The sequence below is a fragment of the Crocuta crocuta genome, unplaced genomic scaffold (assembly GCF_008692635.1).
Source record: "Crocuta crocuta isolate KB4526 unplaced genomic scaffold, BGI_CrCroc_1.0 scaffold132, whole genome shotgun sequence".
In the NCBI taxonomy this organism is placed as follows: Eukaryota; Metazoa; Chordata; class Mammalia; order Carnivora; family Hyaenidae; genus Crocuta; species Crocuta crocuta.
In genome coordinates, this window is record NW_027528611.1 from 12,185 (window position 1) to 40,017 (window position 27,833).

The following is a 27,833-nucleotide window of genomic DNA, read 5'->3' on the forward strand; positions in this document are numbered from 1 at the left end:
ATACACACACACACATACTTATCTCTCTCTATATATATACATATATATATACACACACATACTTATCATCATTAGTGTTATCACTATTGGTGAACCATTTGCTGATGTCATGAATCTTTACCCCTAAAAACTTCAGCAAGTCTCCTAAGAACCAGTATATCCTCTTGCACAAACATAATGCAAGCTTCAAACTCAGGAAATTTAACATGGATTTAATACTCTTGCTAAGTGTAAAGTGAATTGAAATTGCCTCCGTAGCATTTTTATAGCATTTTTCCCCGACCTTAAACAGAATCACGCACTGTACTTAGAATTATGTTAAAAGAAAGTATTTCTAAACTACTTATTTGAGAAAATTTCTTGAAAAACCACTTCAGAAATTCTACCACTTTCAGGAAGTCTTCTTAAACCAGTTTGTCCATCAGAAGCCACAGCATCATGTTCGTCTTTACACCGGCCACAGCTTGCATCACAATCTGTGTGTAGATTAGGTCCCTCTGCTGAGATCCTGTGTGTTTAGTTTATCCACTTCACCTCTGTATTCCTTAGAGCCCTTACCCTGAGGTTTTGCAGAGAGGGGACCCAGCCTGATAAATACTTGTGAAATTGAAGTGTGCAAAATTTCATTCAACAATTTTGTTTTATATCTGCGGAAACTGAGGACTCAAGAAATATTAACTCCAACTAACATCCCATTTTCATTCTCACCGTTTGTTACTAGCAAAGACAGTCCTCCAACTCCAAGAGAGCTTGTATTACTGTCACTTTACTATCGATGNTGCAGGGGAATGCCGAATGCATTGTTTCCATTAAAATGGTCATAAATTCCATAAAATGCCACCTCTGGGTGGCAGTATAGGAATCCGTGGACAAAATGAAATCACATTGGCTTCCTTTTCAGTATCATCTGGAAAAGCAAGCATCACAAGACAGTGGACACTTGTGGGTTTGACAGCATGACCTGTGAGGCTTATCTAGGAGGCCTGGCAGGGGGGAAAGTCCAAGTGCTGTTATGGGTTGAGACCCTATTCTCTCTGGTCTCTGTCCTTCCATAAAATGAGGATGTAAATGCGGGATAGTTTAGAGGGCTGAACATCATGGTTAGGATGTCTTCCTGCAGAGTAAGTGTGTGTGTGTGTGTGTGTGTGTGTGTCCAGCAAGGTTGGAGTAAGCACCTCAGTGTATCCCTCGAAGGGGGAGCTGAGGCCTACAAGAGCAGGCGTGGGGCCCTCTGGAGACGGCGGGTAGCCTCCTTACACAGGGGAGCAGCTGCCTTACAGAAGTTCCCGCAGCCTGCAGGGACAGCTGGGCCAGTGAGGAATCATCTTAGAACAGACCAACAGCACCAGTTAGACCCCTACGGAAGGCACCCTGTGGCCCTAACAGGTGATGAGGCAATGAGGCCCATGCTCTCTCTGCCTGTCTGTGGAAGTGCCATGACTCCCTGACTAGACTGCAGAAGCCTCCAGCTATTTGTTGAAGCCAAGACCAAATAGCTACTGAGAATAGAAGGTGGGACTGTGCCCCCTTTCCTCCACCGGACTGGGCGGGCGTTTAAGGGCCAGCCCCAAGTTAACCATCTCTGTTACCCCAGATAGGGTTTCACTTCTCCTTTTACTGAGGCTATTTCTTTTTTTTTTTTTAATGTTTATTTATTTTTGAGTGAGAGAGAGCAAGAGAGAGAGAGACAGAGTGTGGGCAGGGAGGAGGAGAGAGACAGGGAGACACAGAATCTGAAGCAGGCTCCAGGCTCTGAGCTGTCAGCACAGAACCTGATGTGACACTCGAACTCACGAACCATGAGATCATGACCTGAGCTGAAGTAGGACGCTTAACCGACTGGGCCACCCAGGCGCCCTTGAGTCTCTCTATTTCTCTGGTGTGAGTATCATTTCCCTTTCCCTCTTCCAAAGTCTTTCCTGTGTCCGTGACACCTATTCCTATCTCTTGTCTTTCCCTTTTCCTTGTTAAGTCTTCTGCTGTCAATCTCACCCTCCCATTTTAAGCCTCTCTGTCTTATTATTGCTAACCTTGCCCTTTCCTTGAACCCTCAATACTCAAGTTAATTCTATGTAAGCAAATATAATCTTTCTTGGATTTTATGCAAATATATTTTCTATATGCAAATAAGTATAATTACATTTTATGCAAGCATATTTTATGCATAACATTAAATGTTTCCTGAGATTTATCTTAAAAATTAGTTTAATCTTGTATCAGTCTCTTAAACTCTTCCAGTTTTAAGTTGTTCTTTGTTTTATTAGAACCCTCAATCACACTTAATTTCTCTGCTTTCATGCAAATTTTATTCAATTAAAATGAAAGTTAGGCTCTGTGTATCATTAGAGTACTAGGCTGTGGTAGTTGAAACTTCTACAGTGGCAATACACTCACTCAGGGCAGTTTCTTTTCATCCAGGATCACTATTTTATTGAATTTTTCAGGTACACCAAAGATCACCCATCCAGGGAACTATAGATATGAAGCCAACATACCTCAAGGCTGAAAGACCGAAGTAGACAGAGTAATGCGAAAGTATGTGTGTGTGTATGTGTGTGTGCACGCGCACACATATTTGGGGTTGGAAGACAGGTGAGTTTGATACATGATTTCTTAGAAAAACTTGAGACAGCTAAACAAATATTTACGTTAACAAAGGTAAATACGGTTGGCTTAATTTTTTCTTTCCCATATACTTAACAATTTCAGAATACGTTTTAAGCATTTATTATAATTTATTAGAAGTAGTCCTTTACCTTGAGAAATTATTACCTGTTTCTCAGTTAAAATCACTCTCCTTAGTAACTGATTTTCAAGGCCTTTCATGGTGACAGTAAAATCAATGACTGATGTTTTAGCATTGACCTCTGGGGTAAAGGCAGGGTTTGGTAACTTTGTAGTAATGTAAAGTTTAAATGTATCCATGACATCACATTCCTTATCTCCAACTTTCACCTATATCAATTCAAATACAAAATCAAAAAACAGTTTAAACGAAAGGACAAGGACTTTGGGTTTAAATTAGGAAAGAATTTATCAGAGGTCAGTGCTGGGAAATTTGAAGGAACTGCAAAGGAAAAAGTTATAAAACTTTAATCGCTGATCTTAAATAATTTAGATTTGTGGTCCTGCCAGAAGATGTTGTTAGCCGTGACACCAAGCGAAGTAAATGAAAAATTTATCCCAAACAAATGTTGCATAAGCCTGTTTTCTCCCACTTGAAGAAATTGTTTCCTACTGAGGAAATTTGTGATGTTTAGAGGAAGTGTTATCCCTCTTTGCATCTCAGAGTCCTCTCTGAAGCATATTTGACAACCTAAAGGATTAAAGAAATTTTCAAAGGAAAAAATGCCAACATTTTACCCAGAGAGATACATTCATCTTAAACACTACAATTTGCAGTATATTTAAAAACATGTGGTCTTGCTATCTAAATTTTTTTTTTATGTTTTATTTCTTTCTGAGACAGAAAGACACAGCATGAGCAGAGGAGGGCCAGAGAGAGAGGGAGACACAGAATCCGAAGCAGGTTCCAGGCTCTGAGCTAGCTGTCAGCACAGAGCCTGACAGAGGGCTTGAACCCATGAACCGTGAGATCATGACCTGAGCCGAAGTCGGACGCTTAACCAACTGAGCCACCCAGGCACCCCTAGTTTGCTATCTAAACGTTAGGTGGAAATGATACCATTTGTAAAGGACTTGAATTTTGCATTAATCTTGATTCTACATGTGGATGGAAATCACATCGATAAGGCACTCCCATGGACTCAAGCACCATGCCTTCATACTGCAGATTAGGATCTGTTCTTTTGAAAGACCTTCAGGAGGACCTTCAGGAATAAAAATCCTACATTCCTTTGGCATGTGAAATAGGGCATATAAAAGAATTCACATTATGAGAAATATTTTTCTAAATAAATCTTTGTTCAATGAGAAAATTTGCATTCTTTACTTATTCACTGATATTCATGAAATTAAGTTGTCCAAAGTGAAAAATCTCAATCAGAAATGCTGTCATTCATCAAGAAATAAAACCAAAGAAGCCTAAAGGTAGATAATGCCACCAATTTAAAACAAAACACTTCTGAAAATGATTCATGTTCTCACCAACAATGGGAAACGGGAATCCATAGTTTCTAGCAAAGTCTGTGAGTTTAGATGGAAAGTTAATAAAGAGAGAAATGAACGAATCAGTGTCCATAGACTTTACTAAAATGCCATTTTCTCCAGTGAGTACATGCAGGTTTTATGGTATAGAGGAGTATATGGCCTGTAAATCCAATTTTCTCAAAGCTGCTAACATATATAGACATATATTGTATGTAACACCAATACATTATTATAACCAGATAATGTCTTTCCTTAACATGTTATTTATTGTCTGCTAAATGGATACTGTAACCAAGATATTGCTCTTCCTTGTATTTTTCATATACTGTTAAAAAATAAGGGAAACATGATTTGGAAATATGATTTTGGAAATATTTTTTTCCAGTGTATCAAATACTATGACCTCAAGGAAAATGCCTTCGCTGCTATACTCAAAAAGATAAGTAGATGTCACCATTGTTCTTTTCTTTTCTTCTTCTTCTTCTTTTTTTTTTTTTTTCCTCCCCTGAAGCTCAAGATGAACGTGGTGCCTGACTTAATGAAATTCTTTTCTAATACATTATCCAAGGCTGGATCCAGCTCCTCACGAATATCCTCAATGAGAAGGGGTCGGCCCAAGGAAAGGCTGTCCTCCAAGTGTGTGCGGAAATATTTATGGTTCAGAGATGTTACCTAGAAATAAAGAGTTCATTACTACATAAATGTCACAAAGAATGTGCTTATTCCTAATAGAAACCAATAGATTTGCTGGACAAGTGACTAAGAATTTTAAGGGGTTTATAGGAAGCCTTACTTAAGAAAATAAAAGTAAGAACATTTAATTTTCAAAACTCGGTGGGCCATGACTTTGTGGAAGCCCTGGATGTGCAACTGAATCTCTCTGATCAAAACAGGAGAATCAGGTGGCATTCCTTAGAGGGAATGTCAGAGCTCTGCTCCTACAGATGGAAGAGAAGTAATCAAAGTTTAAACCTGTTGACGCTTACACAGTTACAATCACTCAGAGAAAGCAAAATAACTTGCACATTTGTGCTATTCATTTATCTCCTTAGGACCACTCATAAGATGATCAAGTGACTAAAACAATAAGCATAAGATTGGGTGGGGCACTTGACTGGCTTACTGGGTTGGGTATCCAACTTCAGCTCAGGTCATGATCTTGCAGATCATGATCTTGCCGTTCATGATCTTGAAGTTCATGAGTTTGAGCCCTGTGTCGGGCTCTGTGCTGACAGCTCAGAGCCTGGAGCCTGCTTAGGATTCTGTATCTCCCTCTCTCTGTGTGCCCCTCCCCTGCTTGCTCATTCTCTCTCTCTCTCTCTCTCTCTCTCTCTCTCTCTCTCTCTCTCTCTCTCTCTCTCTCTCTCTCAAAAATAAATAAATAAATAAATATTTTTATTTAAAAAAATGAGCATAAGGACGTCAAATTATGTATTGAGTCAAACCAAGGGTCCATCCATGTGTTCTGTCTCTGACAGTGGCTCAATGGAGGAATATGCTAGATACTTTCCATAGAATCAGCTTAAAAGACTGTATGTTCACTTTTTATATTGCATTTGTAAAAAATTAGAATTTTGAATGCCTGGTGGAGCCCCATTTTTAATTCAGTGTTTGTTGATTAGTTAAAATAGATACACTGGGCTGGTTGATCTTCCCATTAGCTAAGTGGGCTTTGAACTCTTACTTCTCCTTTGATCCCTCCCCCTGCCCTAAAAGTGAAGATTCTGGAAGGTTCAGTCCTTAACTCTCCATCTCCTTATTCTCTACCCTCTAGATTCATCTATTGCCTCTATGCTACTGTGAGGCTGATCCTAAGACATAAGGAAGATCTGAAGGTGATGAAGAAAAAATATTATCTCTCAGCGTGCCTGGATGGCTCAGTCAGTTAAACGTCTGACTTTGGCTCAGGTCATGATCTCGCAGTTTGTGGGCTTGAGCCCTGCATCGGGTTCTGTGCTGACAGCTCAGAGCCTAGAACCTGCTTCAGATTCTGTGTCTCCCTCTCTCNAATCAATAAACATTAAACAAATTTTAAATATTATCTCTCACTTGCTATAAAAAAGAGACGTGGAATTGAAAAATTAAATAAGTCTACCTGTTCTGTTTTGGATAGAAAGGAAATAACTAAAAGGGGGAAAAAATCCTGCACATGAAGGAATTTGTTTCCCTGGATGGATAGCTTTATTTACACAAATGATGAGCTGTGAAAGACCTCATTATGAGTTGATAAGGTAAATGAATCTAAACAAAGAGCTTTAACCAGTTTATTAAACAAGATGAAACAAGGTCCCAACTAGATGGAATATAATTGTTCTGCTCTATTTTCTAAGGATTAAACTCTATTTTTATGATTTCCCTCCTAAATGTGATGGTTCATATTATGTGTCAATTTGACTAAGGTAGGGGATGTCCAGGTAGCTGACAAACATGAGTTCAGGCTGTGTGTGTGAGGGTATTTCCAGAAGAGATTGGCCTTCTCTCTGAAGAGAGGTAAACTGAGTAAAGATAGATCACCCTCACCTACTTGGGTGGGCATCATCCACTCCATTGAGGACCTAGATAGAGCCCAAAGATGGAGGAAGAGCAAATTTGCTCTCTGCTTGAGCTAAGACATCCATCGTCTCCTGCCTTTGGACATTAACAACTGGCTCTTGGGCCTTCAGACTTGGATTTGGGACTCCTATTACTGATTCCCCTGGATCCCAGACCTTCAGAGTTTGGGCTACATGACCAGCTTTCCTGGACCTCGAGGTTATAGACAGTAGATTGTGGAACTTCTTGGCCTCCCTAATCCCATGAACCAATAATCTCACAGTAAATCTTTTTCTATATATCTGTATTTACATGTAGATATCCTATGCATTCAGTTTTTCTGGAGAACCCTAATATACTAGGTAAAGAAATTGGGGCACCTGGGTGGCTCAGTCAGTTAAGTGTCTGACTCTGGTTCAGGTCATGATCTCACATTTCATGAGTTTGAGCCCTGCATTGGGCTCTGTGCTGACAGCTGGGATCCTGGAGCCTTCTTCAGATTCTGTATCTTCCTCTCTCTCTGCCCCACCCCTGCTCACACTCTGTCTCTCTCTCCCTCAAAATAAATAAACATTTAAAAAAAAATTTTTAAGTAATAATAATTTTCAAATTATCAATTTATTTAAGACAGCTTTTAGCCAATTTCAATGTCTTTTATAAATTTGAAATAATGCCTTGGAGTCATAATTTCAAGTTTAATTAACTTGATATTCTTGTGCAGTAACACTAAGTGGTAGCTACCACCAGAGACTGGGTCACTTGTAAAGATACTCTAGTATTGGGTCTTTACAAGGTAGTCAGTGAATTCTTTATAGGGAAACTTGATGAATACCTTCTTTTTCCAGAAGTCAGAGCTGAAGGATCTGGGGATGGTGTTGAAGGTGGCCTCAGCAAAGCTGCCAAGGTAGAATGTAGTCCTTGTCATACAATACATGTATTTGTTTTCCATTTATAAAGTGTTTCATTTTTTATTTTGTTTTCCTTTCCAAATAAAGAAATACTATTTTTGTTTTATTCTGTCTTCATTTATGTGAGTTTGTGCATGTGTTTATCCACATATTTTAAAAATAATGTCTCCTGAGTAAGGAGAATATAGTTCAATCTTACATTCCAGCAGTTGATGTTTTTAAAAATACATTAAGTATCAGTGGCATATTTCTATTACTTCCTCAAGAAGATTCCTGAGACTGGGTGACATCAGAAAGGACATTATCAAAGGCTATCAATGAGCTTATTGCCACAATGGAGAGACAAAGCTATGATCAGGAACATTAAGAATAGGATGAGCATGGAGGAGTGCACTTGGGATGAGCACAGGGTGTTATGGAAACCAACTTGACAATAAACTATTAAAAAAAAAGAAAACGCAAAAAAAAAAAAAGAATAGGATGGACAATCAGGAGAGGCAAGAGGAGACATGTTATAGCTGCGTGGATCCAGGAAATGAAGTTGAGGGGCAGGAATGCTCCTGTTTACTCCACCCACACATTCCTTCTGTGAAGACACTTCCTCTGAAGCTGCCTTCCCATGAACTCCATTTCCCTTAACCCTCCTCCTCCATTTACACTCTCCAACCCTGTCTGGGATTTCTCTGGGGTTTCTAAGTAAACAGACTTGTGCTCTGGAGTATCTGTGAGATGGGAGTATCTTAGACGTGTTGCTGAGCACCAGGAAGCATGCACATGTCAATGAAGCCCTCATCTCAAAAGGAAATCTTTCAATATTTTACCAGGAAATGGTGTTTGTTATAGGCTTTTGGTAGATGCTCTTTATGTGGTCAAGGAAGATTCCTCCTATTCTTAGTTTCTTGGAAGTTTTAACACAAATGGGTGTTGAATTTTACTAAGAGCTTTTTCTGCATTTATCAAGATGATCACATGATTTTTCTGTTGTTCTTTTCCTTGTAATGATGCTATACTTTGATTAATCCATTTAAGTTCAATAAATATCAGAATCCCTACTCTATAGAAACAGCAGCGCAGAAAATATAAAGACGGCATAAAACCATAAACCTTGCCACAAGAAGTTTAGGATACAGTAAAGATAAAAGACAAATGGGCAATGAGCAGGTATTGAAGACAGACTCTAAGTTCATGCTGGAAACCGAAACAAGAACTTGGGAGCATTTAGGACAGGCTCTATTAAACTGGGGACAAAGGGAAGTCTTGCTGAAGGCTGTGTTGGATGTGGACTTTGAAGAACGTTCAAGATATTTATCTGGGATACGAATAAGGTGGGAGGGAGGGTGAAGAAAGACACCCTGGTTAGGAGAATAGTTAGCTAAGCAAAAATATGGAGCCAGGAGACACAGAACCCTGGGAACACTGTCTGGGAAACAATGACTAGTCCATATTGGTTGTTGAATCAAAATATTAACAGTAAATCTGAGATGCTAGAATCATATCCCTGTCTACCTCTATCTTAAAATTAACACCTTATTAGACCCCCAAGTCCAAAACTGGACTCTAGGATGGGGTGGAGGATGAAGTGCCAGAACCAGGTTGGCACAAATAGCGTTCCACTGAGGAGTCAGGAGTTCTATTTTTACTGCTTTCCTGTAAGCCCAAGCCCAAAACCCCAAATAAAAGCCATATCCAACACAGAGAAGGCAATAGAGCCAGGAAAGGGACAGAGAGGAAAGAACATCATGAGAGAAACCAAAAGAAAAAATAATCCAAGCTCTTGCCCCAAACCAATGTTACAAAACTCAAAGGTGTAAATTAACAATTATCACAGAGATGACAACTTAATGACTGGCAGATTCAGCTGAAATTTGGGGAAAATTTCAGGATTTTAAGATTGCTTTCCCATAGACCAAGCAGTACATACCTGCAAGTCATTTTCTTTTTCCTTTGATTTAATCCAAGTTTTTCCTTGAGTTTGTGGGTCTATGAGGAGTGGGTATCTGGTTGCCTTTGTCACAATGATGCCATTCTGAATTGAGAGGTCATCTCCTGGTAATCCCTGCAGCCCCCACTCCCCAATCTATGTAACAAGAAATAGAAGTGGCCAGTCAGAGGAGAACAAGAATGTTTGTACTTAAGAGTGCCACAATATTAAGAGTGCCTTAATATTAATATTAAGAATTTAATATTAGAGTATATTTTTTCCTTTGAGACCATGCAATGGGTACCTAGAAAAAAAGACTTATAATAAATAAATAAATAAACAAATAAACTTAAAAACATTTCCTTTCTGAATTATGAGGGAATTGCCAGCCTGCCTCCATGTGGTCAATAAAACCACCTGAGATCCCAAGAACCAACCAGCTTCCACCTTTATTAAATTATCTGACCAGCCCCCAAAGGTCATAATTAACATCCTGGCCCACTTTGCCTCATCACTGTCCTTTGCATCTTTAACACATTATCTAGTCCTTGTAACAACCAGTTGAACACTGTTTGAATTGGAAAAGATTAATTTTTTAACTCTTAAATGCAGATAACACGAAACTAATACCATGGCTTCCCTCAGGAAACAGCCACTGGGGAACATATTTACAGATCAGAAAGCAGCTCATGAATACAAATTGCCCGGAAAGCATTTAATGCCATAGGAGCTCTGCAAGATATACTTAAAATTGACAGTGGTGTCAAGTCCCCAGCAAGGAAGGCTCATGTAGCGGGGCATGCCATCACTCGGTGATACCAGAACGGGCTGTTGTGCTATGCTGTCTGACACTATGAAAAGGTTAATCATCAAAAGAAGCTTAATACCAGTACTTATGGCCTAGCTAATGTGTACAATCACTTGAAATGTTTGAAAGAGAGTGGGACTGAAGAGGAATGGTGCAAATAATGGAAAGTTATAAGAAAAGCTCAGTATTAGCAAGCCTATAATTCATGAATACTTTTTTGGAAAGATTTTATTTTTTTATGTAATCTACCCCCAATGTGGGGTTCAAACTCAAGACCCTGAGATCAAGAGGTAGGTGCATGTTCCACCAACTGAGACAGCCAGGCACCCCCATGAATGATCTTTTAGTTCACAGAAGTGCAGTTGAAAATAATTTGAAAGCAAGATTTCTTAAACACAAAGGAACTTTTATACCAAAAAAAGGTTGTTTTTTGTTTAGTAATTCTTAAGCATTTTCAAAACAATCTTTTCAATGAAATGAAAAAAAGGAAAAAAAAAGGTGTGCCTTAATTTCTTAGTAAGTAAGACTGAAAATCAAATAATATTATAAGGAAAGCGACACTTACGGTTGGCGGATCCACCAACATGGAAATAAGATTCAGATTTTCGGTGAAAGGAATCTTCCGAGCCTTCAGCTCTATCTCCCACAGATCTTTAAGCAAATGGTTCCTAAATATCTGATTGAAAGGACCGAGGTAGGAAAGGAATCCAGTGCACAGAAGAATGTCACCTACAAGTCTGTTCGGAAACGAGACAAAGTGAGTCACCTGACACATGCGAGCTCTCCCATTGAGGAGTATGAAAGGTCACACACGAGCCCGTGTGACTAGGCTCCCTGCTTAACACCTCATAACCAGACATGGAGAGACCATGCAAAAGGGAGTCCCCAATTCCAAATGGGGGTAGGAGGGGCCACATTCGGTGTAAACCAAGGAACAAGAGAGAAACTGCTTCCTCGAAGCCTGCAGGTCTGGAGCCCTGACGCCAAGGAAGGAAAGTATCCTTTTCCCGTGACTTGGTCCTGTTCAGATTCAGTCTTGATAAAACTATTTTCTTCTGTCCATCCTGTTCCCTCTCTGTCCCTCGCACTTGTTCCCGTTCCCCACTCCTCTCTCATTCCCCTCTCTTCCTCTTTTCTGAAGACACTAGCCAACACCACACACACAACACACACTAGCACAAGATTCTCTTGTATTTAGATCCACACATTCAAAATCACTGAGGTGAAGAGTATAGAAGTGGAGAACATATCTAGATGGTTCTGGAAAATCCACACAGCATCAGAAATACTCTTGTACTGAAAACCCACACTGCTGAGCCAAAACTGAGATTAAACGTGTTTCACAAGCTCTTCATCCCTCTTTGTTTTACTGAGAGTGCATGACTTAAACTGTGAGATTCAGAAATGATTACAGGGAGATGAGGGAGCAAAGCGCTTCACTGGCGAGATGTATTTTATTTTCTCTAAGGCCACAGAAAGGTGGGGTTTGGAGCGATGATTAAGAAGGAAAGCAATGATAACAAAGCCCAAAATTTATACCTGTTAATCTGGGCTTTGAACTCTTTGCTTTGCTGGGTCCATCGGACCTTTTCTCCACTCAGCCCATCGATGAGCGTGGAAGCAGCCTGCATCTTTTTCCGGCACATATCTGCATCATTTAGCAAATCCTACATTCATAAAGGGAGAGTGTCTCAAAGAACTTCTGTAAGTGGTTAACCAAAAATTCATTGCATTCACACATAAACATATATAGAGGAATTTTCTAATTTGCAAAATAAATATAATGTGAAAAAGCAATGTGAGTGAAGCTTTACATATTAAATTCTGGTAATTACTTCATGATATAGTTATTTTATCTTGGGAAATTTCAAGGAAAGGGATTTCGTAAGAGACATTCCAAATCACGTGAATTCACATGAATTCACATCTATTCAATGATTTCAAAACACAATCAAATCAATACAATATACCATTTTAAGTCTTGGGTTTGATAATTCTGAGTTCTTGGAAGTTTACCAAGTGTTTTTTTTTTTTTCTCAGGAAAATTCTACACAAGAGTGATGTGCTGCAGCCATCAGCTCAGAAGAGCCAATTATTACATTTCCAGAAAACTTGGCTGGTGTTGGACACATCATATGATTTCATTCGTATGTGGAATCTGAGAAACTCAACAGATGAATGTAAGGGAAGGGAAGGAAAAAATAATATAAACACAGAGAGGGAGACAAACCATAAGAGACTCTTAAATACAGAGAACAAACTGGGGGTTGCTGGAGGGGAATGGGTGGGGAATGGACTAAATGGGTGATAGGTATTAAGGAGGGCACTTGTTGGGATGAGCACTGGTTGTCGTATGTAAGAGATGAATCACTGGGTTCTACTGAAGCCAAAACTACACTGTATGTTAACTAACTTGAATTTAAATTAAAAAAGTTAAATTATATAAAGTTAAAATTAAACTATATTAAAGCAAAGGTAATAAGTAATAAAAATCCATCATGTCCTTATTATTTACTACATTTTTGCCTTATGTATGCACTTGAGGTCAAGTCCACCGTACCTGCATGGTGGTATATAGTAGCGTGCAGTATGTAACAGTGCTATATATGTAACAGTATAGTATATAATAGCACGCTGCTGTGCACCTGTTTCCAAATCTGCCTTCAGTGTCAGCACATTGGTAGCTTAAAATTGGCAGAAGGGAGAGTATCTACACCACAAACAGCACAAATCAGGGCCTTCCTTTTCCCCAGGACCCCTGTCCCGCAGTGCTAATTGCTACCAGACCATCACTGCTTACCGTTTGCCCCAGGAGGTCATGTTAGGGTCCCCATCTGACGGATAAAGCTCCATCAGTTGACTCCAACTGTCTAATGAATAAGTGTCTGCACCGGATCTCAAGCCCAATTTTCTAACCTCCAAATCAGTCCCCTTTGGGTATGACATTGCAGCTTATTCTTATCAAAAATGATGATTAAAAACACACACAAAAAAAGACTTTGGAGTGTCAACAATCCAAAACAGGTAGCTGGAGCCAGTATAGGGCAGTCAGGTAAATACTTTTTTTTTGGTCATAACCATGTGCCTAATTTCTAAATACAACACATACTTGTATAAAATATTAATATGTTGTTTCCATAATTTGTATACTTCATCTCACCATTTTCTCATTCATTGCTGCATCAAATTTTGCTTGTACTTTATCCAGCTCGGCTTGTTTCTCATCGAGCAGTGCCTGAGCCTTTCCCAGCTCAGCATTGGCGACTGTTAGGCGGCCCTCCTGCTTGGCCAGGTTAGCCTTACAAAGAAGAAGAGGCAATTGTATGGAGTTGTATTAGGTCTGCACAGTATTTGTGTTTTTGTTTTGGTTCTTTACTATTTTTTTAATTTAATTTATTTTTGAGAGAGAAAGAGTGCACATGAGTGGGGGAGGGGCAGGGAGAGAAGGGGACAGAGGATCTGAAGCATGCTCTATGCTGACAGCAGAGAGCCTGACGTGAGGCTCAAACTCATGAACCATGAGATCATGACTTGAGCCAAAGTCAGCTGCTTAACCAACGGAGCCACATAGGGGCCTTTATTTGTGGTTTTAATTGGTAAATAATAACAAGAATAACACCATTTTTGCCCAAGATGGTAATTAGAGGGCATCTGCTTCTATGTGTTCAGCTGGGGAAGCAAAGAGTCTTTGAGATATTCCACTGAAGTTCTATTTTTTTTAAATTATTCATATTTGATACAGAAAACATGAAAAATGTAGCAATGTATAGAAAGGAGGATAGAAATTACCTGTGATTTTACCCAGAGATAGTCTGTGAGTATTGTGTTAAGAAGGTGGTAACTGGCATTTTCTAGTTTTTTCTTTTTCACTTAAATATGGTGTAATCATTTCCCCTTAAACATGTCCTCAAACACTTTTTCATGGACATTAATAGTATGACTGCATAATATCCCACTATTTGGGCGTATCATAATTTACTTAACCTTTGTCCTATTTTTGAAATCCTCTCCCACCATTTCTAATGATTATAAAATAATGCTATTGGGCATGTGAGCATTTTGTGTTGTTCCTTTTGTGAAGACTTTTTGAAGTGAAATTACTATAATAGTAGAGTTTAATCTTTTTCTATGTCCTACAGCACAGGCTTAGAATTATCTGTTTCTTAGAACTTTAAAAGAATCAGTAAAGTAATATAGCCCTAAAACTTTCTGAAGTAAAAGTTTTTTGATAACATTCTCATTTTCTTTCCCAATATTTAATTTATTTAAATTTAGCACTTTTTCACAGGAAATGTTAATTTAATTAATATTAATATTATTAAATTGAAATTTTCTCATGTATTTACATAGAACTGTTTAAAATTTGCTAATTATTTAAATCTATGCATCTGTGATTGTATGTACTTTCTTCCGGATAATATTTTCCAAGACTGTCTCTTATATTTTGTTTTTGCAAAGCTCCATTTATTTAATTCTGCTACATTTCTCTAATTAAAAATTTTTTTTAATGTTTATTTATTTTTTAGAGAGAGAGAGAGAGAGACAGAGTGTGAGCAGGGGAGGGACGGAGAGAGGGGGAGACACAGAATCTGAAGCAGGCTCCAGGCTCTGAGCTGTCAGCATAGAGCCCAGTGTGGGGCCTAAACTCATGAGCTATGAGATCATGACCTGAGCTGAAGTCAGACACTTAACTGACTGAGCCACCCAGGCACCCATACTTTTCTCTAATTTTTAATGTTATTTTTATTAATTTATTAATTTATTTAATGTATTCCACTTTCCTTAAGTTTTATGTGTATGTATATTAATAAGTGAGTATATCCTGGAGTGTTTAGTTTCTTTCATTAATTTAAGAGCTCAGAAAGTGCCATTGAGCCACATAACAAAAGCTTTGGTAACTAGCTTTTTGTCGTGATTTTCTAAAAAGAAATGACTGGCTTTTTTTTTTTAATGGAAAATATCTAATTTTATTGCTTATAATCAAAGAATGAGGCCTTGACAATTTCTGCTTTTGGGAACTGAATCAAGGTCTTATTTTAGCATTGAGTATAATCAATGTTTGTAAATGTTTCTTGGTCACTAGAAATAATTTCATATTCTTTGTTCATATTCAAGAAAGTTCAATGTAGCTATTCAACCTTAAAAATTATAAAGTGCAAAATCTCTATATAATTACTGGTTTATGCCTGCTAAAGACTGGCTACATAATTTGTGGGGCCCAGTACAAAATTAAAATGTGGTGCCTCTTGTTAAATAATTATTAAGAGCTTCAAGAGGGTGACAGCGACCATTAAGCGAAGCATGGACCCTTTTAAACATGGAGTCTGGTGTGCATAGATCATACACCCATAAAACCAGCCTTCTGTGCTGTCTTCAATCACAATATTATCTGTGTTAATTTCTACTTAAAATATTAATGCATTTTGCTTTTTGTAATTTGATAATATTTTATTTATTACAAAAAGCGTAACTACAATTAAGTCTCACTGTGGATTGCAATTTTTAGTAAAAATTAACTTTGTTCTTATAAGTGCATTTTTTTCTTAAATTCTACATCCCTGGGTATCTTTTTGTTGGAATGGATTTCCTATATTTTCTTTTCATTTCCCTTTATTAAAACTTTTTATTTTTTTAAAATGTTTACTTATTTTTGAGAGAAAGAAGGTACGAGCAGGGGATGAGCAGAGAGAGAAGGAGAAAGAGAATCCAAAGTGGGCTCCCACCTGACACCAGTGAGCCTGATGCAGGGCTCAAATTCACAAACCATGAGATCATGACCTGAGCCACCTAGTTATTTTTAACTTCTTTTCTATGTTTCTCAAAGTTACTGATGCGCAGAGTTTTAAAAGGCAGCCATTTTCAGGGGGCTCCTGAGCGGCTCAGTTGATTAAGCATCCAACTCTTGATTTCGGCTCAGGTCGTGATCTCACAATTTCGTGAGTTCGGGCCCTACGTCTGGCTCTGTGTTGACAGTGTGGAGCCTGCTTGGGATTCTCTCTCTCTCCCTCTCTATCTGTCCTTCTCCTGCTCTCCCTGTCTCCATCTCTCTCAAAACAAATAAATACACTAAAAAAGAAAAACAAAAAAAGACAGCCATTTTTATAAGGCTTACTATGAAAACCAGCAACCCCCTGCCCACCTACTCATCATTCTCCATTCCACAGAGCAACTGCTTTCAACTCTTTTTGCTTTATGGTGGGGGTGGGGCAGGAGGTTAGTGCGTATCTGGGTGGTGTATTTTATGACTCCTTTGCACTGCTGAGAATGTCATTCTGTTCCCTGCTACCTGAAGAACAGCTTGGCCCCATATAAATGGTGTGTATGTGTGTGCATGTGTGTGCATGCATGTGTGTGTGTGCGTGTGTGTACATGCATGTATTTACCACTCAGTACTTAAATTGGATCTTTAAGAATGTCTTTTTATTCCCTTATACATGAAGGGCAGCTTGACCAGTTGTTGAATTCTTGGACCACAGCGATTTCCTCAGTACTCTGCATATATTTTTCCATTACACTCTAATATTTAGGGTTGCAGGAAGTCTGCAACACCCCAATTTCTCTTCTTTTGTGAGCAACCTTTCAAAATTTTGTTTAACCTTTTTTTCTTAGATAAGTATATAAGGCTTTATCCCCCCATCTTTTAAATTTCAAACATTTCTGGATGCTGACCTTAATTTTTATAAACTTTGTTTGGAATCCAGTAATCAAATTCTATCTCCAAACCTAATCTCTGTAAACTTTAAGGAAATGGCAAGTTTTCTTTTATGACAGCTTAATTATTACTTGCACTGAATTCATTTCCTATTTAAGTTAACAAGCTGGTTCTGATTTCTTGTCTGCGATGCACAGAAACACATACCAGATGTAAAGAAAATGAGAAACTGCAAGACGTGAAGAAAAGAGGAATGTTAAGCAACAGGGACATCGATCTTTATTAGTCAGAATTCTGCTTTGTTTTCTCATAGCAGTAATACTGATGACTGATTTTTATTGAACACTGATTTTCTAGGAGGAGGAGGGAAATTCTTACCTTCAGAGGCAACACCTCTCTATTGACACCATAAAATGTTGCCATAGCAAGGGTCCAGGACAGCAGGCCAGCCACATTCCCACAGACTTTTTTGGCATTTTCTAAAGTATAATCATCCATGTTAAAATATGGCTGCAATAACTCAACAGTCTCTTCATTTATAGTATCCTTGGGAAACTGCTGAAGGCTCCACAGGAAACCTGTTGCACTCATCAACTGAAAAATAGTAGTACAACCTGTTCGTTCTGGGAGAAAATAAATGCTTTCTTTCTGAATTAGTATATAATTCTACACTGAATTTTTTTTCCAAAGCAGTAACAACTGATACCCTCTTCAATATACAAATCAAGACCGACTATAGTGGACCTAAATTTGTAAATTGAAAATGGTCTTGCTGAAGAATCAAACCAGCGCCATGACCGGCTTCAGGAGGCCCCAGAAATTAAGAGGCCCAAATTTCTGAAGCATGACTCAGAAGGCTTAAACAACGGCCATTCCCCCTGCCCGAACCAATCACTGGGGGTTGGGAAGTACCGGTTGTTCCTGCTGCTTCTCGGCCCGCTTAGTTTTAAACTCACCAATCCCTCCGCAACGCATCAACCTCTGCCGTCACCCTGTCCTATCACGTTGTGGTCTCTGCCCATCACCCCTTTCTCCGCCCTGTGATAAAAACCCTACTCCTCCATTGTTCGGGGCTCTCAGCACGGATACACTGCGTTGGTGAGGTCTGGGAGCCCCAGCTTAAGCCCGAATAAATGCCCTTTGCTTTTGCATAAGTGACTCGGACTCCTTGGTGGTCTTGGGATTTTGGGAGATCGCGATCTGGGCATAACATTGCCATTACCATGGAAGAAGAAAAGATATGTGAGTTTCCTGTCCAGTGAGTGCATCTGAATGCCACCAACCACAGAGGCTCCCTTTTGGAGACTGGGTTGGGTTGACATCAAGACCGTGTCAGTGCTAGCTTCAGGTTCTGGACACTTTTAAAGAAAAGGAGACATTCAGCTTTATCTTTCCTTACTTACACTTTGGGAGGTGTAGTTTAAGATAACCTCTTCATTACACAATTATCAATTATTACCTGCCAGCTTGTCTGGTCTATATTGAATATCCTGGGCTGGGGACACCTGATACATCTTATAGGACTTGCAAATATTTTTACTTACTTTTAATGACTCTCCCCAGGATGGCTTGCAGCAAGGTTTTTCTGGATCCATAGTGACAGGGTCAATTTTCTTTTGAAATAGTAGCAGAACACAGTCCATGATTCTCATAATAAGATGCGGGGGCTTTGCAAGTTTCCTGACTGTGGCGATGTCATTTGGTTTGATAGTCTGTATTTGGGATTAGGAAATCAATATATGTTTTGTTGAATAGTATTAATAATCACACAGGAATCTAATGCTCTTATTTATTTTTTAATATAATTTATTATCAAATTGGTTTCCATACAACACCCAGCACTCATCCCAACAAGTGCCTTTCTTCATCCCCATCACCCACTTTCCCCTCCTCCACCCCCAACAACCCTCAGTTTGTTCTCAGTATTTAAGAGTCTCTTATGGTTTGTCTCCTTCCCTCTCTGTAACTTTTTTCCCCCTTCCCCTCCCCCATGGTCTTCTGTTAAGTTTCTCAAGACCCATGTATGAGTGAAAACATATGGTATCTGTCTTTCTCTGACTTATTTCACTTAGCATAATACCTTCCAGTTCCATCCACATTGCTACAAATGGCCAGATTTCATTCTTTCTCATTGCCGAGTAGTAAGGAATCTAATGCTTTTAAATAATGGAAGCACAAAACTTTAAAATGTCTGTTCTCCCCATCCCCTGACTTTATCCCTTTAAGGGTTTACTTTCCAAGATTTTTGCATAATGGCTCTTTCATTGTTATCCTGGGATTTCTGTTTGTTTTTCTTCTTTTTTTTTCTCCTGCTGCCCTCAAACAATTGCTGTAGAATATCACCACCATTCATTACCCACCGCCCCAAACCTCTGTAAGCAATAAGCCTCACTGATGGGTAACATTTAGATAACTTGCATCTTCAAAGCACGTACTCTATGTGTGGATATTGAAAGAGGAGCAAGTCTCAATATCAGAAATCTAACCTTCAGTCTTTGTTTTAAGGGCTCCCCTATCTATCCAAGGGGGAGAAATCCAAAGGAGACTAGAGAATTTATTTTAACAAATGGCTTATAAAAATACTTTTCAAAGTTTCCATCTGTGAGCTGGGTTTAGAATAAGATATTACCTGATATTCAAGGCAAGAAGGACTAGAACATAACATGACCAATAAAATCCCCTAAGACTCATTTGTTCAGTGATTTCTCTTTCTTGTAGGTTCTTGTAGGATTCATAAAGGGAGTGGGGGTGGAGAATGTGTCCTGATCATTGCCACAATTTTATTAAATGATTATCATAAATCTATTCATTCAACAAATACAGGCATTTTCCCATTTAAAAAGAAAGAAAGAAAATAGACTTGTCCTCATAATCCTTGGAGGAAAAGGAAGTACAATCACTCTAAACTAGGATTATCATCATGATAGAAGCAGAGAGGTGACAGGAAAAACAAAGGAGAGCCAGAAGAGCTGAAAACTTTCTAGAAGGGATGAGCCTGGTCCTGGAGAGTGACTCTCATTAGGCAATGTAAGTTAGGAAAAGCATTTCTGGCATATAGACACACACACACATTTAAACACACCATGATTCTTCTAGAAGCCTATCTATGTTTCTAAATGGCTAGCCTATACTGTGTATAGAGAAAGAATGACAGAAGAGTTTAAGGGGTAGACAGGAGCCAGGTTAAGAGTAGCAACAGCAGCACTGATATTTACTGATTTTTACTGATATTTACTGATAAATATTTACTGATATTTACTGACTACTTTCTATGTGCCCAGCAAACTGTATTCATTATCTTTAATGTTTAAATTGACCCTTCAAGGATCACTGAGGAATTATAATTCCCATGGAGATCCAAAAAAGTTAAGTAAATTTACTCTAGATCATGTATTTAAGAAGTGGTGGTGGCAAGAGACAGCTGCACGTTGCCTCACAGATGTGGATGGCTAGCTGGGGACCTTATCCTAACAGCCCCTGGAACCCACAAGAAGATTTTTAAAGGGCAAGTAGCATAGTCTGGAGGAGGCTCTCTATATCATCTGAATCCCGTATGCTATTGTTTCGGCCATTAGTCGCCATTATTTCTCCTGTCTCATGGAAGTTTGATTTATGGAATGAAACTAGTAAACTATAGGAGCTGAAGACTTAAAAAAAATAAGAACTTAGAAAATTGAATCAGCAGAAACATTTGTCTTCAGACTCAGAGGTTATAAAGCACATTGAATTCAATTCAGTTTTCAGATTCTAGAAGTCCTGCAGTGAATTTCCCAGAATGAAGCCCAGTGCTGGCTGGGACTTGTGCAGAGAGCGGGTAACAGAGCACACTCACGTTCAAGGCTGCCTCTGCTTCTTCCAGGGCCGGTCTAGCCGCCTCCAGCTTGGTCTCAGCTTTTACTTTTTCACTATCAATTTCATCCACAATTTTTTGGGCTTTGTCTTTTACCTCCTGCACTTCGTTTTTGACTTTGGCTGAAGCCTGAGCACTTACTGTGACTTCTGCCAACACCTGTTAAATTGAGGGAACACATGAGGGCAAATAGGTATCTTCTGAGCAAAATTTACAGACTCAAGTAGTAGAATATTTATTTGATATAATATAAAACACAAATAAGAGCAAATTGATTCCCTATGTATATTTTAGATATATTCCTTAATCTATGCTTTCGGGTGTATTAAAGTAACTCCTTTAAACAGTTCCTCGAAGTCTTCTCCTAAGGCTTATAAATATATAAATAAAGGGCACTGGAGTGGCTCAATTGGTTGAGCACCCAACTCTTTTTTTTTTTTTAATAGTTTATTNGCACCCAACTCTTGATTTTTGGCTCAGGTCATGATCCCAGGGTTGTGGGATCAAGCCCTGTGTTGGGTTCTACCCTGGGTATGGAGCCTAATTCTCTCTCTCTGTGCCTCTCCCCACTGCTCGTGCTCACTCTCTCTCAAAACAAAAAATATATATGTAGATATCTTTTTTTTATACATAGACTATATAAATAAACATTTTAAGCTTTCAGGAATATGGTATTTCCACTGTATGTAATTTCTAGAAAATTAACATAATTCAAATATATGTAGTGGAATAAGGTCCAAAACCATATTAATGCCCACATAATAAAATAAAATAGCTCATGTTTGTTGAGCACCTACCATATGCTAAGACCCTGTCATATGCTAGCTCTCTCACTTCAGTAACAGGCTAAGGGTCAAGATTTAAGTATCCGCCTTAACTAACTCAGTGAATGGATGCTGAAAGCAGTCACAGACTGGTAGGTCACAGATAAAGGAGTAGTACACATATATCCCTATCAACTTGGGAGAAGTGTCTTTTTTTTTTTTTTTTTAATTCCACCAAAAATTCCTTTTTGCTTTTCCCCCCTTGACACAAACTTCAGATGAGACCTGGGCCACCCCAAGAAACTTAGAGCATGTGGGAACCTTGAAGAGAAGACCAAATATAAGTTATAGTCAAGAAAAATTTAATATAAAAATTTTTTAAATATTTTTATTTATTTCTAGGAGAGAGAGAGACAGNCTTATATGCATTTATTAAAAATTTATAAAATTTTTATAAAAATTATATAAAGAGAGCCAGAGCCAGAGAAGAAAGAATAGTCTTAGGCCAGGTGGAGGATATAATAACTTAGGTGTGTCTTGGTAAAAGTTAAACAAAAATACGTAATGGTCTTTGTGAACCTTATCTCACCAGAAATAGCCCACAGGTTGGGGCACCTGGGTGGCTCACATCAGCTCAGGTCATGATCTCACAGTTCATGGGTTCAAGCCCTGCATCAGGCTTTGGGCTGACAGCTCAGAGCCTGGAGTCTGCTCTCCCTCTCTCTCTGCCCCTCCCCTCACTTGTGCTCTGTCTCTCTCTCAAAAATAAAATAAATCAACATTAAAAAATTTTAAAAAAGAAAAGAAATAGTCTACAGGTTTATATATTATTTTTAATAACATTTTAAATGATTTTTTTAAAAATATGGAATAATATTCTTCACCACTTGTTATGAAGTAAATGCCACTCACTTCATCTGCTTTTATGGAAGCCACTGCCAGCTCCTTCTCCTTTACCGCAAGATCCTGGGACAGCTTAGCAACAGATTCGCTTGCTTCCATAAGCTTATCAAGACCTTTGCAAATACACACACAGACACTTTTGCTTAGAATAGGAACATCCCTTCATCAGCTATTTGTTCAATATTTACTGTTTACAAAGCACTGTACCGGATTATGACAAACACAAGATAATTATTTATGGACAAACACTTTAAAAAGTACTCATATATTAGAAGCAACAATACTGACTAAATCTCTGAGAGTTTCAGCAGGGGGTGAAGAACTGAAGGCTAAGTCACAAATGGCATATTGAGTAAGATTACTTTCGTCAGGAAACTTATTTGACAACTTAGTGCTGTCCTTGGCTTTGCAAACATCATTTTTAATGATGTATTTTTTTTTTTTTTTTTGGCCTTTGAAGTACATTGCAGCTGGGATGGCCAATGAGACAGCTAATATCGTCATAGTTTTGTGGTTTTCTTTGCCATGAAAGTGAAGAGAGATGCTAAATCTTGTGCAGCTGGCTCCAAGGGTCTCAGTTCCACAGAGCAAGCAAGAGAACTGGTTAACTGGAGTTCTCACATTGCAGCTGGGTTCTAGACGGTGGTGTGTTGGTAAGTGTTTAGTATCTGGGTCTCTTGCCGGGGAGGAGGGAACACTCACTTGTATGTTTTCCAATTCCCGTGGTGTAAATATTCCCACCATGGCTGATTTTAAGCCACCAAAAGACTCTTAGCAGCATACCATTTTATGTCTGCCATATTGACAGAATAAAAATAATTAACCTCAAGAACATTAATAGCAGTAAAACAGAGTGAAAATAAACTAAGACGTGATAAATTTTGAGGACACTTGTCTTTTAAAATATAACTTATTTAAATATGAGTTTATATGATTTAATTTTTAATAAAGGCTGTGTTTAATGACTAGATCATAAAATTCCTAAGAATTTAACTATCTCCCCAGAGCCAGTACAGGTAGCTCCAGTCAACCGCTGATGGTAGATTAATCAGATGGGATTCTACAAGAAGATGAACCATGAGAAAAACAGAGGACGGTTTCTTTCACAGTGTTTCCATCACTATAACTGCATAGACCTTGGAGTTTAGATATGCTAGGGGACCACATTTTTTGCAACAGAAGCAAGGGAAAAAACACTTCTTTTTGGACTGTTTGGACCAAATGTTTTAATATAATTTATTCTAATTTATAATTTCCCTGCTTATATTACCTGTCCTGTACACAGATATCCATTGCTCAGGGAAAATCTCTCTTTTTGTTTTGATGTGTTTTCTTTTTCCTTTGTTAGAAATTTGAGAAGCATTGACATGGCAAAGTATATGTAAGTCAAGGCAAAGTGTAATGAAACTGAAAACTGAAATTGTGGTCAGTTTCCAAGAACTGGCTTTTCTCTACCTGCAGGCAAGGGTTCTGTGACTATGAGGCCTCCCAGCCCGACAGTGTGGATCCAGAGTTGAAAGGGCAAGGAGAAAACTGTTTGAGAGAAAAAATTGGCCACTTCTGTTTAGATATTCTTCTGCTCAGAGCTTCTTAATAGGTAGAAGACCCTAACAGGCATCTATATACATAGATTCCTATGAAAAAGTCCAAAAAAGTCCTTAAAAGATTCCATTCTGCTTACCAATATTCATACGTTCAGCTTGCTCATTGATAAATTTCACCTTTTCAGTATAAATGTTTTTATAACCATTTATAAAGGAGAGATAAGACTTGGGAGTCACGTGAGCTCTTCGGCGGTATCTGAAAGTAGAACATGACAATGATCTCTATCATTCTGATGTATTCCTATAAAGCATCCTCCAGATGTGCTTCCCACTGTGGAGTCAGTATAATTCTGAAGGGTGATTTCACTAGTAGGAGGGCAGGAATTGTGAATGGCTTCCTTAGGGGAGAGGTGGAAAGGACACCCCTGTAAAAGGGGACTCCCCACCTTTTAGGAGATCTTTGACTTGACAGTTACCGCACTCTGGGCTTCCATTTCTTCATCTGGAAAACTGAGAAAAGAATCACTGCCCTACACCTCACAGCATTTTGTTAATTTTATATATTTTATATGTATAAAATATACACCTTGTAAACACTAGGTTCTATACAAATATTAGGGGTAAGTGGTTGAAATGAGTTTGTGTTACTATTTGTTTTCATTCAATTGATATTTGCTAAATACTTCTTCACTGCTAAAAACCAGCTGGATGGGCTTACAAAAGTGAAAAACAGTGTCTCCTCAGATTGACCAGATCATCCTTGAAATCAAGGCAGCCACACTTGACTCAAATATTCAACTCACTATGGCTTTACTACAGTAATTCTATTAAACAGTAGACATAAATAAAAGGAATAATTTTATACAGGAGAAACTCGAGTCATGAAGAGCCCCTCAAATACTATAAAATCATTTTACCTTTTATATTAATTTTTCATTTTTGGAGTTTCAAAGATTTTTAACATTAAAAAATTTAAGAACTGGGCATACAAGTGACTAGCATTTAAGCATTTTATAAATACCACATTCAGAATAAACTTCTACAAGCCAAAGAGGATGTGAAAATTTTGGAAAATACACCAAATTTTACAAAAATAAAGACGTGGGGTTTTTTTAGAGCTGTACAAAGGTAAAACTTTCTCTCCACAAATGACAGTAACAGAGTTCCAGTTAATAGGAGGAAAATCGTCCTAACCGTAGGAATTAATACCCATGCATCCACCAAGCAGATCTGGGAGATTTTACAGAACTTGTAAAAGGTGGGGATACTGGGTCTAGTTTTAAGTAAAGAAAAGGGTCAAAGATAAACACTTTCGTGAAATAGGGACCCCCTGGAAAATCCATGAAAGTGTTAGCCAGACTCTCTATGTAGGAAAATTCTTTCTGGCAGGTTTTGCATCCCCAGAAGCCTGAAGATCATGTTGGCCCACCTGTATTCACATCTGTCAAATGTACATGGTGACCATCATGCTTTAGGAGGGGAAAAAGTTATATTTTTGAACTATTGGTGACAGTTTTCACATGTGAACATTATTGCTACTTTTAGCAAATGGACTCTCCTACAACCAATTAAAATTATTTGGTGTGAAAACATTGATGAGATTAAGAGATGCAGGGCACCTAGGTGGCTCAGTTGATTGAACCTCTGACTCTTGATCATGACCTCAAGTCATGATCTCATGGTTTGTGGGATTGAGCCCCACGTTGGGCTCTGTGCTTATAACATGGAGCCTGCTTGGGATTCTCTTTCCCTTTCTCTCTGCCCTCCCCCCACTAGCTCCTGCTCTTGCTCTCTCTCTCTCTCTCAAAATAAATAAATAAACTTTAAAAAAAAAAGTCTTGGGGCGCCTGGGTGGCTTAGTCGGTTAAGCGTCCGACTTTCGCTTAGGTCATGATCTCGAGGTTCGTGGGTTCGAGCCCCGCGTCGGGCTCTGTGCTGACTGCCAGCTCAGAGCCTGGAGCCTCTTTCGGAGTCTGTGACTCCCTCTCTCTCTGACCCTCCCCTGCTCATGCTGTCTGTCTGTCTGTCTCTCTCCTAGAAATAAATAAAAAATATTTAAAAAAAAAAATAAAGGCTAAGAGATGTGAACACAAAACCTAAATGTCCCCTAACATAAGGTAATAGTGAAACTTTAAAGCAGCCTACTTCTTTAATCAAAATAAATAATGCATTTGAATAATAAACTAATTTTAAACAGTTTGTAATTAATTAGTTAAGCCATTTAAAAAAAAAGCAAATGAAATAGAGTGATTCATTAAGCATCTGGTACTTTGAGGTCTGGAAGGAAAGAGATACTTAAGTATGGACACGAGTTAATTTTTAGGTCTCATTTATTTACCATTATTTCAATGCATAATCACTAGAAAATGGAAGCAAGAACAAAATCTAAGTGTAGCTGGGACTCTGTACTCAATCTGTATGAAGAGCCTTTTAGTNTGAGTTAATTTTTAGGTCTCATTTATTTACCATTATTTCAATGCACAATCACTAGAAAATGGAAGAACAAAATCTAAGTGTAGCTGGGACTCTGTACTCAATCTGTATGAAGAGCCTTTTAGTGACTGCTGCACTGAATTTCTCTTTGGAGTGAATTCTGTGGTTTTGCAGCTACCATGCTCAGGTAAAGTCACTCACCTTTGGAAATAACTTTCACAGCTCTCAGAAACCATGTCATGGAAGAGGCCCATTGTTTCTACAACTTGTCTTTTAGTGTCACTGGAGCAGACAATACTATAGCCTGAAAGGAAATAGGAGGCCACAGCAACCAAAGCCTCCTTTGGCCAGCGACTAAACCAGTCCATGGTGCAACCTGATATCAATCCAGGAAATTTCAAAGAACGGGCACGGAACTTCTCACCAACCTATTGACAGCAAAGTCAGAAAGCATTAGGCACAAAAAGGGATTATAATAAGTTGTCTAAAGAGAGGCTTAGACATTCTGAGTCAATAGTGTGATAGTTTAAAAAATCCTGGGGGTGGGGGGGGTGGCACCTTGGTGGCTTAGTCGGTTAATGCCTCCGACTTTGGCTCAGGTCATGATCTCCCAGTTTGTGGGTTTGAGCCCTGTGTCAGGCTCTGTGCTGACAGCTTGGAGCCTGGACCCTGCTTCGGATTCTGTGTGTCTTTCTCTCCCTGCCTCTCCCCAACTTACACTCTTTTTCTCTCTCTCTCAAAAGTAAATAAATGTTAAACATTTTTAAATTTGGGGCTACACTAATAAATAAAATATCCAGATGAAGGGAGGTAATATTTCCACACTCTTCCCTGTCCTAAGACTACATCTGCATTATTAGGGTTGATACTAAGAGCTACCTTTAAAAGGAAAGTGACAAACTAGAAGTCTTGCAGAGGGAGATGACCAAGACAGTGAAAGTCCTAGACACTAGGACAAGTGAGAATAGCAGAAGGGTTGAGGTATTTGGTCTACAAAGGAAACAACTCAGGGAATCTACAAAGATTTTCTCTAAATATATGAGGAGCTAAAAGGCGGCAGGGTGTATGTGTGGTGGGGGTCTGGGGAGGATGGGGTTCATTTTACAGTCCAGAAACAGAATCACAGGGAAAAAAACAGAAAGACAAAATCCAATTCATTCTAAAGAAGACCTCTCTGGCAATTAGACTATCTAAAAATTAAGCAGGTTGGCTTGTAAGTTAGTGAGATCCACAGAGCAGAGCTGCCCAAAAGAACTTTCTGTGACTCTGGAAATGTTCCATATATGCACTTTCCAGTATGGTGGCCACATGCCACCTGTAGCTACTGGGTGCTTGAAATGAAGGAATTGAATTTTTATTTTACTTCCTTTTAACTAATCAAAATGTAAATGGCCATACATGTCTAATG

General features: G+C 38.6%; 1 protein-coding gene across 1 annotated transcript in view; it reads right to left on the reverse strand.

Annotated features, from left to right (window-relative positions):
* Positions 1 to 27,833, reverse strand: part of DNAH8 (dynein axonemal heavy chain 8) — a 223,098-nt gene that overhangs the window by 9,662 nt on the left and 185,603 nt on the right. The window contains exons 61-72 of the mRNA XM_077754815.1: positions 26,627 to 26,853; positions 24,130 to 24,248; positions 22,458 to 22,561; positions 20,764 to 20,940; positions 18,476 to 18,643; positions 17,310 to 17,525; positions 13,440 to 13,577; positions 11,819 to 11,946; positions 10,845 to 11,016; positions 9,472 to 9,627; positions 4,629 to 4,782; positions 2,773 to 2,957 (exon numbers count right to left, since the gene is read on the reverse strand). Of these exons, the coding sequence (XP_077610941.1) occupies positions 2,773 to 2,957; positions 4,629 to 4,782; positions 9,472 to 9,627; positions 10,845 to 11,016; positions 11,819 to 11,946; positions 13,440 to 13,577; positions 17,310 to 17,525; positions 18,476 to 18,643; positions 20,764 to 20,940; positions 22,458 to 22,561; positions 24,130 to 24,248; positions 26,627 to 26,853 (1,944 nt within the window). The remainder of the gene's footprint in view (positions 1 to 2,772; positions 2,958 to 4,628; positions 4,783 to 9,471; positions 9,628 to 10,844; positions 11,017 to 11,818; positions 11,947 to 13,439; positions 13,578 to 17,309; positions 17,526 to 18,475; positions 18,644 to 20,763; positions 20,941 to 22,457; positions 22,562 to 24,129; positions 24,249 to 26,626; positions 26,854 to 27,833) is intronic.